This window comes from Colletotrichum lupini, chromosome 4 (genome assembly GCF_023278565.1).
Source record: "Colletotrichum lupini chromosome 4, complete sequence".
Classification (NCBI taxonomy): Eukaryota; Fungi; Ascomycota; class Sordariomycetes; order Glomerellales; family Glomerellaceae; genus Colletotrichum; species Colletotrichum lupini.
The window spans coordinates 460,440-481,200 of record NC_064677.1 but is presented as its reverse complement, the minus strand read 5'-3'; the positions used below and the strand labels follow the sequence as shown (position 1 = coordinate 481,200).

Below are 20,761 nucleotides of genomic sequence, written 5' to 3'. Positions count from 1 at the left end.
CATTCGCCCTTCGGCAGCCATCCGATCCGCTTGTAGCCAGGACCCACCATCGGCTTCCAGCTCCGAACATCGCTGATAAGACGCACCAGCCAATAAGGTAGGCTGGAAGAGAGCTTGAACAAAAAATGCCGTTCTGAAGGACACTCGACCTTAGTCCTGGTTTCTTACGACGCGGGGTGCCCTGTTTATAGATGAGATAGATCAAGGGCAGAGAAGCCGAAATGATTGAACGTCGGTTCCCTTCCGAGAGACAGACTGCCGGTCTTGGCCGATGTCCGACACTGTCTTGTGGGGATAGCCGGAGATCTCCTTTACCAAAGTTGTCATGGTATTGATCAATCTACCAAATCGCAAATAAAACACAACGTTCTCCCTCGTATGGTTCATATTCCCGACTATCTTTGCTCTATGTGGTCTCAATGGCAAGCAACTGCTGTGCACAGATTTTGCTCACTCTACTATGCTCGGCCTATTCGAGACATTCGGCCAGGGAATAGGTATCTTTGGTGTTGCCTTTATGTTCGCTTGTCATAGCGCACCTACCGGCATAAGTGGAAACCAACCGTGAGTGACGCAAGTAGAATATCTAGTCTTATGTTTGCAGATTCGAGAGGTATCCTGCACTCCACGTGTCGATTACTAACGTTGTGGTAGGTGTAGCAAACCTCACTGCAAGCATGGAGGATTGCAATTTTAGGTCAATCACATCTATCACTTGCACACGTAAATGACAGAGCTACATGACGTAACCCCCAAGTTCACAATATGAACTTGAGTTGGGAAGACGAGCCCAGTAGTGACTTTGCCTGCCGCATTCAATTTCACTGAGTCGCTTATGCAAAGTCTCAGGTCCAATAACGAGGATGAACTCGGCATAGCCTTGAGCTACACTGTTGTTAAGCAATAAGACGACTCATGGGCACCGAACTTACGTACTCATCAATCTGTATCCAGTCAGGGCTGATCCCAAAAGCCATTGAGACCGGCAAACACTGTACTAATATTCTGAGTGAAGTTGGGCATTTTCTTCAGGCTCGCATCAAAGCCATTGTTGTATCATTGAATGCCACTGGCCGCAATCTCTTACCCCGAGGTTTGGCAGAGATCCAACAGCGCTTTTGTACTGTACGTCACCCTGGCCATCATATCTCACTGAGACTAAGGTAATAACTATAAGGGGACATGTTCGCTGGACTGTCTTATTATGAACAGCTCATCGAAGTTGACTCTCGGCATCGGATCATCTGCCAATGGAGTAAGATGACGCTGAAAACAGCCTATTGGTATGAAAGTAAATCTGGTCAGCTACACAACGTCACTGTGTCGTTTGACTTGACACTTGACACATATCTGTCGAATATGGCCATTCATCATGCCTTTACGTGATGCCTCTGGGTCTTACTGACCCGTGATTAGACGGCTTCAGGGAGGAAGTAAGCAATCCTGACGGATTTCCTGTTATGCGAGTGTCGAACAATACGCCAACTGGAAAACATGCTATTAACTCTCCTTGAACAATAATTGCAGGCGGCTTGATATCAAGTGATCAAAATCCCCACCGGGTATGCCGTAGGGCCTTTGGTTGACAAAAGTTCTCAAAGGAACATCGTATGCAGCCCTCGAATAAAATGCCGAGTGTCTCATGCCTAATGCAGAAAGAGGCGTAATTAGTACGCTAATCACCACTTCGCGGGGTGTGTGGACTGCCAATGGTTCTGGAGCTAATAATAGGCTGACGTGAGATGAAAGGAGTCTAAATCCTGTGAGATCATTGAGACACCTGCCAGGAACGCATAATTATAAGAAGATGCCAACACATCAGTGATACTCGAAGGCACTCGCAGGTGATTCTCCTTCACCTTTTCACTCTCAATTCAACGCAAATCGCTGTACCGAGTCCTCAAATATGGCATTCCGACAAAAAGTCGAGGCGACCATCAAGTCCTTCTTCGAGGCATACACAGACGGCGAAAAGCATAATGACGCCTCAATCATCAACCGCGAGGTCAGCCCAGACTGCACCCGCCAACTGCTCCCCCGTTCCATGACCAAAGCGTTTGGCATACCGGGCGATTTCATCCTCGACAACGCAGCCTACCAAACACAGTTCGCCAAGGACTGTCGGATTGGAAGTCCAATTCGACCGCGGCATACAGCCGACTGCGCAGGGGCCAATTGGGGGCCCTATTTACGATTATCATAGCCAGCCTAACCTACGGTTAGAACCTCCTTTTTACACCTACTACGTAGATATTTATATAGTTTAATTAATCTCTTTATTAACTACGGTTCGAACTAACTACCTTATAATAGGGATACTAATACTAATTAGTAGTTAAATTCTATTATTATAGATCGGTAAGGTATCTCGCTACGTAAAAGAGACGACCTCTTAATACCGCACGGGATAGGAGATTCGTATTAATTAACTTTATAGAAGTAAATAAAAAAGGAGGCGATTCTTAAATACCGTACGGAATTAAGTAATTATAGCCCTTTACTACTTACGAGAGGTTGACGTTTATTACGTTAAACTACGTTAATTAATAGAACTATTTAAGTAACTAGCCTTTTGCTATCGCCCCGAGTAGCTTTTTTACTAAACGACTTTTCTACAGCCGGCCCGTAATTAAAAATTAACTAAGTAATAAAAGGGATCGCCGGTAAGCGACAATTACCTAACTATAATTAAGTTACGAAAAAGACTACTTAAAAGATATAAAATAGGGTACTAAGAGGCCGTAAAAAATAAGATTTTTAAGGTATCTAACCCTACTACGTACGAGTAATAAGTGGGTATTTTTAGTAATTTCCTTAAAATATACGATCTTATAAAAAAGAGGGCTTAACTTCGTTAATTATACTTAACGGCCCATACGGTTCTTAATAGCCTATATAGCTCTTTTACGAGCCGCCCGGCGTTTACTTTCGACTATTCTTATAAAATACTACTCTAGAGGAGGTAGGTCGAGGAAAGAAGTTATTTAAAGATTATAAAGAGTACGAGGCTTAGGAGGCTAGAAGTATACAGGATAGCGGAAATCGGTAATTAATAAAGATCCTAAGACTAATTACTATATCTTCTTATAGTAATATAAACGTCTACTACTACTATAATAAAAAGGAACTATTAAAACCTACCCTTTTATACTAAATAAAAAGGAGGATCTTAGTAAGTATAATAACTAGCGATTTAAAAGGGTAGTAGTAATCGCTAAAAATAATAGAAACGAGAGTAGTAGCGAGATAGCGAGAGGAAGCGGGAATCTCCTAGACCCCGATAAATTTATTAAATAATAAAAGTACGGATTTATTATAACTAGCGCGTAGATTAGATATATCCCTATTAAGATTAAATATGCTAGTAACTATTAATATAAGTATAAGCTAGAGCACGCCCCTTAGCGAGTTAGGGTAAAAAAAAAGAGGACGAAACCCAATTTTAAATAGAATCCTAATCCCTTATAAATAGGTAAATATTAACCCGGACTATTAGGGGACGTAGATATATAGAATCGCGGATTAGCCTAACGGCGAGCAAATTAACGTAGTATTAATCTATTTAACTAAGGTTTATAAAAAAAAGGGGCTATAGGGGTAACCCCTATTTTACGAAATCGTAGACGACCTTAGTTACTAACTAAACGAATAGTTCGCGAGCGCAAGCCTAGGAATTATAAAAGTAGTTAATAGATTCCTCTATGGGCAAGGGGTATTATTAGCGCAATTATAATCGCAAGAGCTATACGAAATACTAATAACGATAATTATAAAAGAATTCGTACTATAGAACTAGGCACAGGTCGATAGAGCGTATAATCGCTTTAACAAATTTAAAAAAAGGGTAAACGACCTAGATTTCCTCCCTATAATTACTAACGGAAATCTATCGTTATAAAAGGATATACCGGGGCAAAATATAGTATTAAAAATACGATAATTAACAATTCCGCTTATTTCGATCTATAACTCGTTATTACTATTAATACGAAATTCGGCGCCGATCGGCTAATAAGAAAAGAGGTAAACGACCCGAAGTTACTAATAGTACGCAGCGACGTAAGGTTCGTATATAAATACTAAAAATCTAGTAACGAATACGAGGCAATTTATGGACCTTAAAAAGATCTTTTTAAAAAAGAAATTATACTCTAAGGGGAAGTATAAGGTTTTATAAAAAACCCTAACGATGTTTTACGATTATTACGAAAAAGTTAGAATTAGGGAATACTAATACTATTCGGTAATTAATATCGTACTCGTAAATAAAGCCTCTAATTATTATTATAAAGCGGTACGTAATCTTAATTAAAACGACTTTTTTAGTATAATTAACGTAATCCGAAGCCGCTTTAAGACTTACGATAAGAACCTAGAGCTCTTATTTAAGTTACGAGCGATTTTTTTTATATTTATAGCTAGGATAATAAAAGGTAAATTATAAGTAAAAATCCTTAAAGAGCTTATCGATCGAATTAATAAGCTAACGAAAACCTAGCTAAATAAGGGGATAAACGAGCAAAAAGTCGGATATCTTTATACCGTAGTCTAGCGTATATTAAAAATAAAAATTATTTTATACTAAGTACTTAAAGACTACGAGACGCTCTACTCGAGGCTAAGATCTAGCTTTAATATTAAAGCGAGAATACCGCGCTAAACCTATTTTTAAGTATATAACGGCCCTTATTAATAATATTAGGTCGATCGAACGTATAATAAGAAAGGAAAAGAGGCTAGATATAGTAATTACTAGTAAAGAGGCTTAGATTCGTCGAATAAGTAAAGATTTAACTTACGGGTAGGGTAATAGAAGAAGTAATACTATATTTATAAAAAGGATAGATATTAGTTAAGTAACTACTCCGAGGAAGAGCGTACTAAATTATATAAATAATATAGAAAGTCGAGGGTAGTAAATAGTAAAACTAGCCCTCGTCGGTTTAACTAATTCCTCGTTATATATAAGGGTAGATCCGGGGGTACGGAACTTAGTAATAGTAGCTAAAGTAGTAATTTAAAATATATACCCCCTATAAGAGATTTAGAAGATAAGGAAGATCTTACCCCCTATACTAACGAATTAAATTACGACGAAATCGACGATATTAACTACTCTTTTTTCGCCCCGTTAGCCTCTAGAGGATATACGAGGCTAAACGAATAGAGGGTAATAAAAGCTCTTAATAAGTAGGCTTTTATTTACGGATAGTAAGGGAAGGTCCCTTAGATAACGGATACGGAGGCGGCTAAAAGGGTAAATTTAATAGGGCTAAAGCTTATTTTTTTAACGATTAAAAAGAAGACGCTATCTCTCTTAATATTTAAAAAAAAGGAACATAGTACTAAGTAAATCTAGAGGTAGCTAGAGGGGTCCTTTTTATACTACTTAGATCTTTTAAATACTAAGCTCGTATAAGCATTTTATATAAATAAAAGGTACGGCTTAAACGATTTTTATAGGATTATCCTAGATACTAAGGTATTATAATAGTTAACTAGAGGAAAAGGGTAATTCTAAGTGCTATAGAATATCGCGCTAGTAATACTTAATACGTTAATAGCGGGTATTACGAGGATTAGTTTCGGCCTAAGTAAAGAAATCGTTGCCCTAAGTATAGTAGAAATAAAGACATACTTCGGAACGATAACTTTCTATATTTTACCCATTAATACCCCATTTCTCTTATATTTAAAAGATATAAATCGACTAGGTATTATATTCGATAATACGAAGAATAGAATCTCTAGCGGTAAGCACTTCGAGATAGTTAAATAATAATAGGGGCATGCGTTTATAAAGCTTATTAATAATACGAAGTTAATTAATTACTTAACGGAAAGTGAGCTTAGAAGACTATATTAGAGATTTGGGTACTTATTAGTTACGAGGCTATATAACTTCCTAAAGTAATTAAGTAATAATAATATCGAAATAGGGGCGCTAGAGTAGTTAACGAAAGTATATTACTAATACTAAATAAATACGCAGAGCCTACGTAAATTTAAGTTTAAATTGCGTAATAAGCTTAACTTTAACTAAGAAATAGTCGTCGATATCTTCTATTTAAATAGTTAGCTAGTATTATATATAATCGACGTAGCTATATCTTTCTAAGTAGGGCAATTCCTCTAGGATCTATAAACAAAGATAGTATAGGTAGCCCTACGAAAAAGCTAGATCGATATATACTAGGGACCGCTAGATAGTATTAAAACCGACGCTAGTACTAGCTTTAAGTTAATAGAATTTAGGGATAATACGACGGCCTACGGTATATAGCTAAAAGTCGTACCCGTTAAAGCGTACTATAGTATTAGAAAGGTAAAAAGGGCATATTAGTAATTAAAAAGGGCGTTTAGAATTATTAAAAAAGAAAATCCGGATTTTACTAACGACGAATACCTCTAAATAGTACTTAAATACTATAACGATACTATAGGGCCTAACGGACTTATATTAACGCTATTAGTATTTAAAGTATATCTAAGAACGACCTTAGCCTCATTACCGTCGCTAGGTATAAGCTAACGAGCCCGAGTAGTTAAAAAAGTAATATAGGCATTGCGTAAGGTAAGCGTAAAAAAGTAAGTTAACGAGGTAATTACTATACGTAATAGGCCCGATATAGGGGATAATCTAGATATATTACTAAATTCGGATATATAAGTATAGCGCGAAATTACCTAATAGTGGGCTAGGCTATATAAGTTAATTTCCGTTAACGAGCGCTCTTATATAGTCGTAAGAAATCGCGACTAGCTACTTAAAATATTAATTATAGTAATTAAACCGTACTATATAGATCCTAATAAGATAATTTTTAACTTATAAAAAAAAAAGAGCTAAGGGAAACTATATAACCCGTAGTAGAGATATAGGAAATTATCCTTAACGAAATCGTCGTAGTAGTACTAATAAACGACGAAGAAGAGGAAATTACTAAAAGGGTACTAATACTACCGGCGAGACGTCGTAAAAGACCACGATAGTAAGCCCTAACGCGGCAATTTATTATTAGTAACGAGGTAATTAATACTTTTTATATAATAAAAAAGAAAGCCGATTTCGAGCTAGCGGTTAAACTACGTAAGAAAGGTATAATTATAATTACTAAAAAGCTATATAAGGGATCAGATCTTATCGAAGTAGATACTCTTTGTAATCGAGGGGTCTATTAATTTATCCTATACGACCTAGAAAAATATATAAACCTCCGCATATTTAAATTACGAATAGTTCGTAAGATTAAAAAGAAAAGAACACCCTAGCCGTACGAGAAGTCTAAATACGTAATTTAAGGATACGGCGACGTTAAAAATATAATACTACTTATATAATCGCCCACTATATAGCGCTATAGCTAACGATTAATAATAGTAATAATAGTATTATTATAAAAGAAGGGATACGAAATTTAGAGCCGTAATATTACCTAGGCTTATACCCAATCGGCTACAGGGCTTATAAAGAAAATCCTAGCCTATTTACTAAAGGAAATAGCTAGTAAGTACTTAAAAAGCACGATTATTAAAGTGCTTAAGCTACTATATAGGCTCGCAGAATCGGGCACCTATTAGTAAGCTACTTATTACGATTTTTATATTAATTAACTATTAATAGTTACTTCTATATACGACCCGTGCTTATTAGTTATAGAGTACGAAGGCGACTAATTTAGGATCGTCGGAATATAAACTAACGATATATTAGGCCTATCCGATATTAACTTTATAAAAAAGGAAGATAAAGAGCTCTAAAAAGCGGGCTTCGTAATAAAGCTAAAAAAGGTCCTTATAATAAATACCCCCTTAGTATTTAACGGTAGGATTCTTATAATTAAAAAAAAAAACGTCGTTTTTTAATAAAAGGGGTAGGGCGAGAAGATTAACCTCGTTAATCTAAACGTAATTAATATTAAAAAGCGGTATAAGGCTAAGCTCGCGCGAGGGGTATATATTATAAGTATTTATTAGCCCGAAGCGACTTTTAACTACGCTAAGGTAACGTAAACTATAAATCTAACTAAACGAGACGTCGAGGTACTTAATAAGTAGCTTAAGTAATAATAGATAAATCTCGATTAAGGTCTTATTTATTACCCGATCGACTTTATAACTAATAAGCTCTATGTCTTTATTAATAAGTTATTTATAAATAATAACGACCTTACTTCGTAATTAGGGTATATTATTATCCTAGTTAACGAGAGTATAAGCGAGAGCGAATTTATTATATACGGTAATATAATTTATTACTTATTAATTAAAAGTAAGCGGGTAATAAGAAGTATACTAGCGTTAGAGGTTTATAATATAGTTAACGGCGTTAACCTCTCCTATACGATTTTAATAACGCTAAAGAAAATTACTAATCGAATTAGCCTTCTACCTATTCTAATAGTTATTTATACTAATTCCTACTCGCTATACGAATACCTTGTTAAATTAGGAACGATAAAGGAAAAGAGGCTTATAATTAATATTATAGCCCTTAGATAATCGTACGAAAGGCGCGAGATACTTAAGATCCGTTAAATTAATAATAAAAATAACCTCGTAGACGTTTTTATAAAAATAGTACTAAATAAGGGATTAGAGTAATTCGTAAGTAGTAGAAAAGTTAATATACGAATAGAGGGATAGGTTATATAAAAAGAGTAGAGAAAAGGGGGAAAAGGAGACGACTTAATAAACGGGCCCGAGGTCGAATTATATCTCTAATTATAGTAGTTAAATCGATAAAAGAAAGAGAAAGTTAGTATTAGATTAGAAGTCTAATTTAACCGCGGTATATAGCCGACTACATAGGGGCTAATTAGGGGCCCTATTTACGATTATTATAGCTAGCCTAACTTATAGTTAGAACCTCCTTTTTATACTTACTACGCAGATATTTATATAGTTTAATTAATCTCTTCGTTAACTACGGTTCGAACTAACTACCCTGTAATAGGGATACTAACAAGGACATCGCCGTCTTTATAGTCGGGGCCACTACTACTTCAAACCTCGTCGTCGACTCCGAAGCTCGAAAGGCGGCACTTACGTCCTCTTCGGATATTAAGTTCAGAGACGGCTCAGAGAATCTTCAATTGGAATTCAGTTGGTTCTTTGACTTCAACGAGGACGGGTCCAAGGTCACGAAGGTTATCGAGTTCTGCGACAAGGATTCAGTGATGCTCATGCATAGCAAGATCAGTGCGAACGAATCACACGTCCTAGATGCTAAGGCGTGATGAGGTTTCTGTACGGCTAGCTAGATCGTTGTAGAGTCATCTCTTGGTGGGGGCTTCCATGCCATATCTCCATCATGAATTCTTGATATCATTGCACTCCATACCTCAATTACTTGACATGCCTGCATCGTGTCCTCAAACCGAGCCCTAGAACAAGGTCAGGTATACCTAACAAGTCACTCATTCGCATTTTCTCTGGGCGAATGGGTTCCATCGGTCTTGACCTCTTGCGCGAACCGGATGACGCCTGTCCTGTCAGCCTTGAGCTGAACCGGAACATCTCCGACCAGCCTCTTGAGGCCGCCAGGCTCAACTATGCCGCCAGCTGCTTTCTCTCTGATTTCATCGTCCATGTTCATGCATACTGGCAAAAGTACGTCGGACTTCCATGGCAGCAGCCCTTTCCTTTTCGTCCGCAAAACCTCAACTACGAGATAAATCACCGACACAGCGACCAGGGCGACAGAGTACACGATCCAAGCCCAGCGCACTACAATGACAACCTGGGTAGCCATCACGGTACCTCTGAAAGCGTCGTTGCCTGTAGTGTCGTTACTGTTCAGGCGTACGTCGTTGGTCAAGCTTCTTGTAAGTCTCTCCATCCAGCTGCCGACGTCCCCGAAACTGGCGTGCATTCCGTCCGCAAAGGGAGACGCCGAGGTGAAGACAATCCCCAAAGTCCCATCGGCGCTGACGTTTCCTATAATGTTTGTCTTTGCGTATGCTTTCATGGCGTACATCTGAAATGGACCCATTCCGTAGCTCTTGCCTGCCTCGGTATTGAAGTTGGCCGGGATGTTCACGAATGTGACATTTCTCCCGGTGGAAGTCGAGCCTTCATCCACCTCACTCCAGGTATCGACAATCTCGTCCTTCAGCTGTCCGGATTCTACGCTGATATTCCTGGCCTGGAGGCAATACCACAGAGCACACTCAGCCGCGCGGGAGTCATCAAGTGGGGTCGTCGCCGGCATCCCGCCAGGAATACCGAGACCGCTGAACTGCGCAATCAGATTGGGCGCGTCCGCCTTGATCATTCGAGGATCTGTGGATTCGAAGGTGCGGTTCGAGCCAGTGCTGATGTTGAACACGTGCATCCAGTCGGATCCTGTGCCGCAGTAACCACTAAGACGTGCACCGTCAGGCGCAGTCACAACGCAACTCGCAGAAGAGCTTCGGTTCATTTTGATCTCCGATGTTAGGTCGTGTTGGATTACGAGGCAGAAAAGGGGCCCTATTAGGTAGTTAGGTAGGGGTGGTAGGTAGGCAGTCTAGGCCCGTGCAGACGGACCCTTCCACCTACCTATACCCACTGAGGGACCGCGGGCTCTGCCCACGATCTTCCCCTCCTACACACACGCAATAGACCTATACTAACCTATTAACCTAGTTACGACCTAAAAGGTCTAACCTGCTTACGTATATACTAACACTAATTAGTAGTTAAATTATATATATATTTCTACCGCAAGTTAGTAAGGATATAACCGTAGAAAAGATAGCCTCGACCTACCTCGCTAGCTATTCTAACTTATTAACTTAGTTTTATCTATCTAATTAATAATAAGCGGCCTAGTTTATACTACTTTAGCTCTCCTCTACTACCGCTAGCCGACGACTAATTAACTAGTTACGGGCCGTTAAGAGCGCGCTTTATTATATACGATCTCTTTTACTAAGACTACTACTATAAAAAGATTAACTACTTTACTATTACTATTAACCTCGCCTCTACTATTAATATTATTTTTACTAGCCTTATTACTATTACTAACTTCCCTTTAATCGAACCGCTCGTAGAGGAATTTATTTTAAATATATTATAGCTAAGCGCTATTTTAAACTAGTAATAAGTAAGAGGAGATTAACTACTAAGAGATTAATCCGACGATCGCTAGCGTGCTAGCGCTTAGTAATAGTAAGACCTTCGGAATTATAAGTATGTTAATAGTAAATCTCTTGCTAATAGTAAAGTATTCTAAGATACTAAGGAAAGGAAAAGATCTTAATAGTATTAGTAATAGGGATCTATTTTATATTACTAATAAATCCACCTCCTTTTAACTTAATAAAAGCTCCGAGACTAGACTAATAAAATAAGGTACGAGAAGTATTAAAAGGAATTGCTAATTAGTAGCCGACGGAATCTTCTATTTACTATTAGAAGTACGGTCGCAAAAGGCCTTTCTTCCCTTTTTACGACCTTTTGCCGACCTTAGTAACCTTCTATTTATATACCTCGTTAAAAGAACAGAATTTTCTAACTAGTAATAGTAGCCCGCTCACCGCTATTAAAACGATCGCTATAACCGACCTACTACTCTTTTTAACCTAACTAATATTATATTATAATTATAATACGATAATTATATCCCACGGTAATCTTTTATTATATAACTTACTTCGTAAATATACTATAATAACCGCCGGCCCTAGTAATAAGTAAAAAGAGTCTAACGATTAGTTAATATTACCTCTAGCCTACCTATACTCTTAAATTACGGAACTATAACTAATTCTAATTCGCTAGTAAGACTACGTTAACCTAACCTAATAGGGCTTATTTAATATTATACCTGCCCTTATAAATAATAAAAAGCTTAATACTTTTATCCTCTATATAATAAGATATTACTATTGAGACGGCTTAACGGGCGAGGAGCTATAGAAGGACTTTAAGACCGACTTCTAAAGCTAGGAGGTAGGGGACTTCTTAAGAGTAAAAAGTGCGATTCTTAGGAAGCTAAGAGACTTCTTTATAAATAACGGTATTAATTTAATAATTAGAGATCGTAGTTAAATAATAGAAAAGATCGCTAGTGCCCTTAATACTTAATACTTCCTTACTTAGACTTTTAAAGAGATCGTAGCCTACCGTAGCCGTACTAAATACTTTAATATATTATATTACGATCCTTACTTCCTTTACTTACTACTCCTATAGTTAGTAAATACTAATAATCTTATTTAATAAGCTAAAGAGATAGTAAGGGAATCTTTATAACCCTAACTCGCTTAATCTTAGTAATTAAGATTCCGACCTTAGCCTCGCTATTAACCGACCGACCTACCGCCTCTTTAAGAAGAAGAGGAGAAAGAACTAGAGAATAAAGTTATTATTACTTAATAATAAAATCTACCTTATTAGATACTATATTTTAATATAAAAACTAAAGACGATATTATACCCGATATTTACTAATTAATTAACCTCGCTAAGCTCTACGATAATAAGAATAAGTATAATAATAAGAAGTATAATATTTTTAGTAAAAAGCTTCGGATTTTTAAAGTACTATACTAACGGGCGGGAATTAGTGGATAATACTATTCTAGTACTTTCCTAAATATACTTAAGAAAAGGGCATTAACCTTTTACTTTAACTAACTTAGTAGTGCCTCTAACCCGCTTAGCTTCGACGTAATATACTAGAGGACTTAAGAATACTTCGAGCCGCCTACGAGCCGTTAGAACTACCTCGCTAAGCTCTATAACCTCTATTAGTACTCTATAGTTCGCGAGAACCTAGGTAAGTCGAACTAATAGATTCTATAAGCGCTAATTAACTATATTATAATCCTCTACGAGGCACTAGCTACCTAGGGATCTGTCTTTAATATAAGCGACTAACTCCTCTACTACGTAAGTAGTGTATTAGAATATAGACTTACTATGCTTAATCTAGTACTTATATTTACTAATATCTACTACTAGCTTAGTACTTCGATTAATACTATAGAGAGAGAGCGCGACCGTAGTAAGTAGTAATATCTCTAAAATAGTACTTATAACGAAGAGGTCCCCGCTACTTACTAAACCGACCGCACTTATAATAGCTTTAGTAAAAAGACCCGATTTAATAAACGGAATTAACGCGGCCGCGGCACTACTAACAAAAAGTGTTTCGTCTATTATAAAACTAGCTATTAGTTAACTAAGTACTTAGAAAAAGAGCGACGTTAGGTATATAGGAAGTATAAAGATAGTAAGGAAAGAAATAAGAGATCTATACTAAGCTTATACTTATAGTTCCTCGCCTTTTATAAGGGAACCGCCCCTACCGATAACGACGATAATAATACTATAATTTAATACTTTAATAGCCTCGACTTTAACTATAAAAATAATTATAAAAACGAAGTCTAGATCTTAATAGCATTCCTTACGACTACCGCTAGTAATAGAACCCTTATAAATATCCTCGCTACTTAGGTAATAGAGCATAGCTTTACTAGTACTACTTTTATTAACGAGTTAACTAAACTTACGGAACTAGTAACCTCTTTTTTATTAAATAGGAGGTACTTATTAGGGGACTTTTAAGGTATTATACCTAATACTGGCGCTATAGAATTCTTAACTACGGGCCACCCTTAATTCCTCGTATTATAATAGCGACGACCCGAAGTTACTTTTAATACCTCTAGAGCCGGCGAAGTAGGCATTCGATTTAGTAATAGCGAACCCGTAAGGTTATTAAGATCTATAGTCGTTAGTACCCTATTTAGTAATATTACTTTTTACGTTTTATTAACTAACACTCCTTTCTTATACTACCTAAGGGATATAGATAAGCTAGGAGTATACTTTAATAATATTAATAACCTACTAGTTAAGGGAGATATTATAGTACCTATTATTCGCAAATAGGGATACCCTTAGCTTTTGCTCCTTAACGATAAGAAAGCTATTACTAACTACCTAACGGAGGGCGAATTACGCCGCTTATATCGGCGCTTTAGCTACCCTTCGGTTCCTCGTCTTTTAAAGCTACTCTAGTAGTTTAGTAATAATATAAAAATCGCAGCCCTCGAGAAGCTTACGAAGATTTACTAATAATACTAACTTAACGCTACTACCCCTAGCTAATTTAAATTCACTTTACGAGATAATTACGATTTTAATTATAAAGTCGTAATTAACGTAATATACTTAATAAATTATAAGGGTACTAACTAACTAGTGCTTTACGTCGTCGATACTACTACTTTTTTCTAAACGGCAAGGTTCCTTACGGATATAACTACGAAGTATATATAAGAGGCTTTTCGGCTATATTAAATTAACGTCTACCTTAGTCCGCCGGACTAGATTATTATAGATATTAATAAGAACTTTAGCGCCGTAGAGTTTAAATCCTCTATTAGATCTATACTTATTAAAGTTAAAAAAGTACTTATTAAAGCTTATAATAATATTAATAAGGCTAAGAGATACTACGTAGTACTTAAAAAGGTATACGATATTATTTAAAATAAGTGCCTATTAATAAGCGCGGAGGCTATACTTTAGGCCGTAATTAAAGTAGTTAACGATATAATTAGCCTAAATAGCCTCGTTCCTATACTCCTCGTCTTCGGAGCTTTTTTACGTACTTCTAACGAATCTCTACCGTCGCTAGATATTACTTAACGTATAGAAATAATTAAAAAAGTAATAAAAGAAGTCCGCAGACTTTATATTAATAAGTAAGTGAGCGAGGCACTAGCTACTCGAAACGGACTAAATATCTCCTATATTATTAATCTACTACTATAGTTAGACATTAAAGTCTAGCGAGAAGGTAAGGGATAGAAAGGCCTATTTAAGCTCGTCTTAATAAATAGTACTATTTACGTAATAAAATTACCTCACGGCCTAATAAGCTTCCGGGCTACTATAATTAAACCCTAGTACTTAAAGGAGGTCGACCCCGAGCCGCTAGTTATAATAATAGAGCACGTCGACCGCTTACTAATCCCCGTAATTAACTAGCTAATTAATAGTAGCGCCGCTATAAATAAAGTCCTCGACGAGATCGTCGTCGTAATTAACGACGACCCTCTATTACGGAGTAAGAGGACTAAAAAAATATTAATATAGCGCGGCTACGGTAATACTTTTATAATTACGACCTATTTTATATTTAAAGAGGAGGTAAATCTTAAGCTAGTTACTAAGCTCTGTAGTAAGGGCATTATTACTACCCTAAGAGCACTTTTTATAAAATTTACTAATAAAGGGCTTTTAGGACTAGTAGAGAGAGGGGTAATTAAATTCGTTTAACTTAGCCCTAAATATAGGGATATAAAGATATTTAAGTCTCGATTTATTAACGAGATTAAAAACCTAGGACTTAACTTTATTAAAAAGTCTTACTTAGTTATATAAGGGTATAATAATAAGAGGAAAAAGGAGATCCTTACGTAGTCGCTAATAATTTAAAGAACTAGTTAATATCTAATCCTCGCCCTAGCCCCGACCCTAATCTGGGAAGGCTATGTTATCTAGCTACGAGATATTACCTAAGTATATATATAATCGAGCTAACCTCTTCGCCGTAAGGTTTTTACTTAATTACTAGCTTAGATCCGTTATTTATACCCTAAGGGTACTATTCTATACGTTATATAGCTACTATACGGTCTCGTAGAATCTAGTACTTATTAGTAGGTAATATATAGTAAGTATTATTTAAAGATACTCTAGATAATAATATTTACGTTCGATCTATGCTTATTAGTCTCGATAGGAGAAAGCGGATTATTCGGTATTATTAGTATATAGACCGATAATATTATTAGATTATTAGATAAGACTTTTAGTTAGAAAAAAGAAACCGAGCTTAAGCGCGCTAAGCTACTAACTAAACTAAAATAGTAACTATCGGCTAACGAGCCGCTTATTTTTAACGGCGGGATTATTTTATTAAAAAGTATTAATATAGTGCTTAGATAGAAGAACTAAGAAAAGAAGCTTAAGTAAGTTAACCCCTTAGTATTAGACGCTAAATAATAATTCGTTAAGTAGCGAGCTCGAGGTGCTTATATTATATTAATTTACTAACTAGAAGCAGCTTTTAATACGTCGTTTACCGCTTAATACTAAGTAGATCCGTCGTTTACTAACTACGCTATACTAAACCGTTATATTAAATAGTAAATAAAACACTTAGACCGAGGGCTTATATTTATATTATTAGATCTAACTATAGCTAAACTCTTCGTCTTTATAAATAGGTTATTCGTAAATAACGCTAATTATACCTCATAGCTAGGTTATATTATTATCCTTACGAATAAAGAATAGACTAACGAGAGCTTTACGATTAATAATAACATTATTTACTATAGCTTTACGAAGAGCAAAAGGATTACCTAGAGCGTATTAATATTAGAGGTTTATAGAATAGTCGTAGGTATTAACGTCGCCCATACTATCTTAACTACCCTAGACCTTATTACTAAATAACTCGACGTTCCGAAGATCTCTACTATGGTCTATATAGATTTATACTTACTATATAAATACCTCGTTAAGCTAGGCATTACGAAGGAAAAGCGCCTTATAATAGATATTATAATACTTAGGTAATTATATAAACGCTACGAGCTTTATAAGATCCGTTAGATTAGTAGCGACGATAACCTAGCTAACGGGTTTATAAAGAGCATACCAAACAAGTCCCTTAAACGATTCGTTAGCAAAGGAATTATTATAGTTAAAATAGAAGGATAGGTAATACGTAGTTAAAATAGTAATATATTATAGGTAGTAAGTCGTCTAGCGAACGTATACGCCTCTCGGGCTTCGGCTTAGAGAGAAACGCACGTGTTCGGGGCGTAATTAAACTAATAAAAAGCTCTTTTTTAACTACGCTAAATTTAACGATTTCCGAGGAGTTTAGGTATATAGATTATATATATTAGAGGATTAAGAAGTAATTAAAAAGAGGGGATACTAAAATTTCTATATAAATAATTATAATAAAAGCTATACTAAAATTTTAGTATACGGCTTTAGGTACTTCCGAATAGGGGATTAACTATAGATTCTACTACTAGTTCTCGCTAGCGGGGGACCCAGCCCCTATTCTAGCCTTTTCTACTATAAAAGTAGAAGACTGCTAATGTTAGATTACGAGGTAGAAAAGGGGCCCTATTAGGTAGTTAGGTAGGGGTGGTAGGTAGGCAGTCTAGGCCCGTGCAGACGGACCCTTCCACCTACCTATACCCACTGAGGGACCGCGGGCTCTGCCTACGATCTTCCCCTCCTACACACACGCAATAGACCTATACTGACCTATTGACCTAGTCGCGACCCAAAAGGTCTGACCTGCCTACGTGTATACCAACAGGTCGACACAGGAGCCGCAGACACCGACGGTCGTAACGATGGGCCAAGTGCAGTTACCAGTGGGGCAGGTCACTTGCGGCAAGTTGACTTCCGTAGACATGAATCCGGTGTACATGGCAAGTTTCGTGGGTGATAGGGGGTCCCCTGGGAAAACATAAAGTGTTATGATCATGCGACGAATAGAAGAGTTGCGTCTCCAACTCTAGAAGAGAGCGACTTACAAGAGTTTGAGTATCCCGACACCGTGCTTGCCCATTGACTTCTGGCAACGGTACCTGCTTGGCCTTGCGTGTTGCTTATAACCTGGTCTATCCTCAAAGTGATCAGTTGCTGGGAGAAGAAGCCCAAAGCAAGGGACAACATTGTCAACACAGCTCCAACGCAAGCAATGTGCCTAAGATCCGGGTTGTCAGCCTTGGTAGATTTCTGGTGTAATTAATACGATTCAAGACCTACGCTCCCTTGAACCTCCACATCAACTGCAAGCTACCCCATGAACCTCTCGAGGCGTCGTCGATCAACGTAAAGTCATCCAGTCTATGGTATCCACCCTTCTTTCCAGAGAAATGATTCCATTTCGCCTGGCTGAGAATGGCACCCACAGCAATCATGAAGGTCGCGCGGCAGACGGTAGACAGAATGGCGATCAGACCGTTGAGGGTCAGGATCGTGCTTGGCCATGCATCTTGCGGCTTGCCATCGTACTGCCACAGGACGATTGCCTGAGCGACGAGACTTGCAACGGCGAGAAAACAACATCCTATTTCCATGTACCACCATCTCAAAGTCGAGTATGTGTGAGGCTCCCCCACGCTGTCAAGGGTGTTCTCTCTGGCTGGTAAAATGTCATAGTCACCCAGATGAGATTCCACGACTTTGGGCACGGTTTTGTGAGAAGTTCGATGCCCTGCCTCATCTTGATGGATCAGCTCATCCTTCTGCGGGCCGTTCGTCGACCGATGAGCTCGAGAAATCATTGTCGATACTATTGAACTGCGCGATCGTCCGAGTCAGGGCTGCTCGTTTGCGGGAGCTAGAACCTAGGGTCGTGGAAGGTTATTCATGAAGGGATCATTAAAGATGTCAAGCCCACAACGCGAAGGAACCTCTTCCCTAGCGTATTTTGCGAGGATAGTGTCTATCTTAAAGTTTTTGAGTTTTGGCTAAGCCTGCTGCCTGGAACATGGCCTGATGGGCTTGTTATTGTGTCTCTGGAAACCCTAGCCAGATTCCGAGCTGGACTGCGACAGCCGCCAGCTATCGCACTGAAGGAATCGAAGGATCCAATGATGCCATGTGATATGGGTTGTTACCCCTGGCGCATGCATGCAAGCTGACAACCAGGTCCCCTGTAAATCAGGAATTCGTACCGTTCTACCAATCATGCAAGACGAGAAGAGTTTGATATTCCGGTGCCCCTTGATGACTGCATGTATTAGTACAACGGCTGGCAATACGACCCTCCTACCTTTTCCTCTTATTCCACAATGCAGTACGGATAGAGCTGAGACTTTATCTTTTCGTCGTAACCCAATTTTGCTAGCCACGCGTAGGACAAAACCGGGAACCTTCAAGCAACAGTTTAAGGATGTATCCACAAGTTCAGTGCAGTTCAACATCAATTGGGTCATCATTGCATAGTAAAGTAGCCAAAAAGGGAAGAAGCCATTTCGAGTAACAGCGCTGTTATTCTCAGATTTTCTCAAAGAAATGCTATGATACAATGCCCACAAAAATCTCAACCAATATCTACAAAGCAAAAATGACTAGCCAAGTGATCACCGCCATCGTCGTCAACTGTCCCATGTCTCGTGTCAACATCCACCCTTTCTTTCTTTCTCTGCTCTCAATGCTTGACAGCCATGGCCCAATGTCTCCTGGTAAGACAAAGCCAGACTCAAGATGGTATCAAATTCGCTACTGCTGTGCGGGCTGAACCGATGACTTCAAGTCTATCGTTGATGATCGTCTTCGTGACTCTCTAGCGAGAGAGCTATTTAGGCGCTCTGGGTAGGAGCGGGAGGAGCTCCGGAAGGAGGAGGGCCGGTGGGAGTGCCGGTAGGCTTGGGAGGGGGGGTTCCGCTAGGAGCAGCACCCTCAGCTTGAGCACCGCTGGGATGAGGAGGAGGGGTGCCAGAGGGAGGAGCGCCGGAGGGAGCAGCACCCTCGGCCTGAGCACCGGAAGGTCTAGGGGGAGGAGTTCCAGAAGGGGCGCCGGAGGGGGGAGCACCGGAAGGAGGAGCGCCAGTGGGCCTGGTACCGGTAGGAGCGGCGTCCTCGGCGCGGCGAGCATTGCCGGTAGGAGCGGGAGCACCGGAGGGAGCGCCGGAGGGAGGGGGGCCGGAAGGCTTCACTCCAGAAGGCGGGGGACCGGTAGGCTTAGGACCGGCGGGGGCAGACTCGTCAGCGCGCTTGGCGTTGGTGGGCTTAGGAGCGCCGCTGGGAGGAGCACCAGAAGGAGGAGCACCAGAGGGAGGAGGGCCACTGGGGCGAACTCCTGAAGGCGGAGGTCCAGACTCGCCAGAGGGCTTGGCCGGGGGAGCAGACTCAGCACGGCGAGCATTGCCAGTAGGAGCGGGAGCACCAGAGGGGGGAGCTCCAGAAGGCGGGGCACCTGAAGGAGGAGCGCCAGAAGGAGGAGGACCGGAAGGCTTCACTCCGGACGGGGGAGGGCCGGTAGGCTTAGGGCCTGCGGGAGCAGACTCGGCGCGGCGAGCATTGCCGGTAGGAGCAGGGGCACCGCTAGGTGGAGGGCCCGAAGGAGGAAGGCCGGAGGGGGGTGCGCCGCTCGGGGGAGGACCGCTGGGGCGAACGCCGGAAGGAGGAGGTCCAGACGGCTTAGCACCGGAGGGCTCAGCACGCTTGGCGTTGCCGGTAGGAGCGGGTGCATCGCTGGGGGGAGCACCAGAGGGAGGAACCCCCGAGGGAGGAGGACCGCTCGGGCGAACGCCGGAGGGAGGTGCACCGGCCTCCTGAGCACCGAAGCCGCCGTGGCCGCCACCACTGGGCTGAGCGACGCCGCTGGGGCGAGGAGGGGGAGTGCCACTCGGGGGAGCACCGGAAGGTGCGCCGGAGGGCGGGGGCCCAGAGGGCAGGGCAGAGTTCTGGCGACGGTTCATCATGCCACGGAAGCGGCGCTGCTGCTGAGCCGGGGGTGTGCCGGAAGGTGGGGCACCGCTGGGAGGCAGGCCGGTGCCGGAAGGGCGCGGGGGAGGAGTGCCGCTCGGGGGAGCTCCACTGCCGTGGGGCGGGGGGGCCAGCCCAGTGCCGGACGGGGGCGCACCAGAAGCCTGGGGCGCCGGCGCCGCTGAGCTGATGGCCGCGATGGCGGTAACAAGGGCGAAAATGAGGTTGGAACGCATCCTGGCGAATGATTGAAGTGAAGTTGTTGAAAAAAAGGGTGAGG

General features: G+C 40.1%; 6 protein-coding genes across 6 annotated transcripts; 3 read left to right on the top strand and 3 right to left on the bottom strand.

Annotated features, from left to right (window-relative positions):
* Positions 1 to 915: 915 nt before the first annotated feature.
* On the top strand, positions 916 to 2,203 carry CLUP02_07254 (uncharacterized protein; the record flags this gene model as incomplete). The annotated part of the gene is made up of 3 exons (XM_049286249.1): positions 916 to 1,163; positions 1,213 to 1,255; positions 1,835 to 2,203. 3 exons carry the CDS (start codon positions 916 to 918, stop codon positions 2,201 to 2,203), a joined length of 660 nt encoding a protein of 219 aa, XP_049143392.1.
* Positions 2,204 to 5,551: 3,348 nt separating this feature from the next.
* CLUP02_07253 (uncharacterized protein) lies at positions 5,552 to 5,779 on the top strand (the record flags this gene model as incomplete). Its single annotated transcript, XM_049286248.1, has 1 exon — positions 5,552 to 5,779. A coding segment is annotated over one exon (228 nt), but the record flags the coding sequence as incomplete, so codon positions are not given.
* Positions 5,780 to 8,966: 3,187 nt separating this feature from the next.
* CLUP02_07252 (uncharacterized protein) lies at positions 8,967 to 9,239 on the top strand (the record flags this gene model as incomplete). Its single annotated transcript, XM_049286247.1, has 1 exon — positions 8,967 to 9,239. A coding segment is annotated over one exon (273 nt), but the record flags the coding sequence as incomplete, so codon positions are not given.
* Positions 9,240 to 9,415: 176 nt separating this feature from the next.
* CLUP02_07251 (uncharacterized protein) lies at positions 9,416 to 10,423 on the bottom strand (the record flags this gene model as incomplete). Its single annotated transcript, XM_049286246.1, has 1 exon — positions 9,416 to 10,423. One exon carries the CDS (start codon positions 10,421 to 10,423, stop codon positions 9,416 to 9,418), a length of 1,008 nt encoding a protein of 335 aa, XP_049143389.1.
* Positions 10,424 to 17,338: 6,915 nt separating this feature from the next.
* On the bottom strand, positions 17,339 to 18,332 carry CLUP02_07250 (uncharacterized protein; the record flags this gene model as incomplete). Its single annotated transcript, XM_049286245.1, has 3 exons — positions 17,339 to 17,557; positions 17,659 to 17,749; positions 17,812 to 18,332. The coding sequence occupies 3 exons, from the start codon at positions 18,330 to 18,332 to the stop codon at positions 17,339 to 17,341; spliced, it is 831 nt and encodes a 276-aa protein (XP_049143388.1).
* A 1,020-nt stretch (positions 18,333 to 19,352) lies between these two features.
* CLUP02_07249 (chitinase-1) lies at positions 19,353 to 20,717 on the bottom strand (the record flags this gene model as incomplete). The annotated part of the gene is made up of 1 exon (XM_049286244.1): positions 19,353 to 20,717. One exon carries the CDS (start codon positions 20,715 to 20,717, stop codon positions 19,353 to 19,355), a length of 1,365 nt encoding a protein of 454 aa, XP_049143387.1.
* Between the last annotated feature and the right edge of the window lie 44 nt (positions 20,718 to 20,761).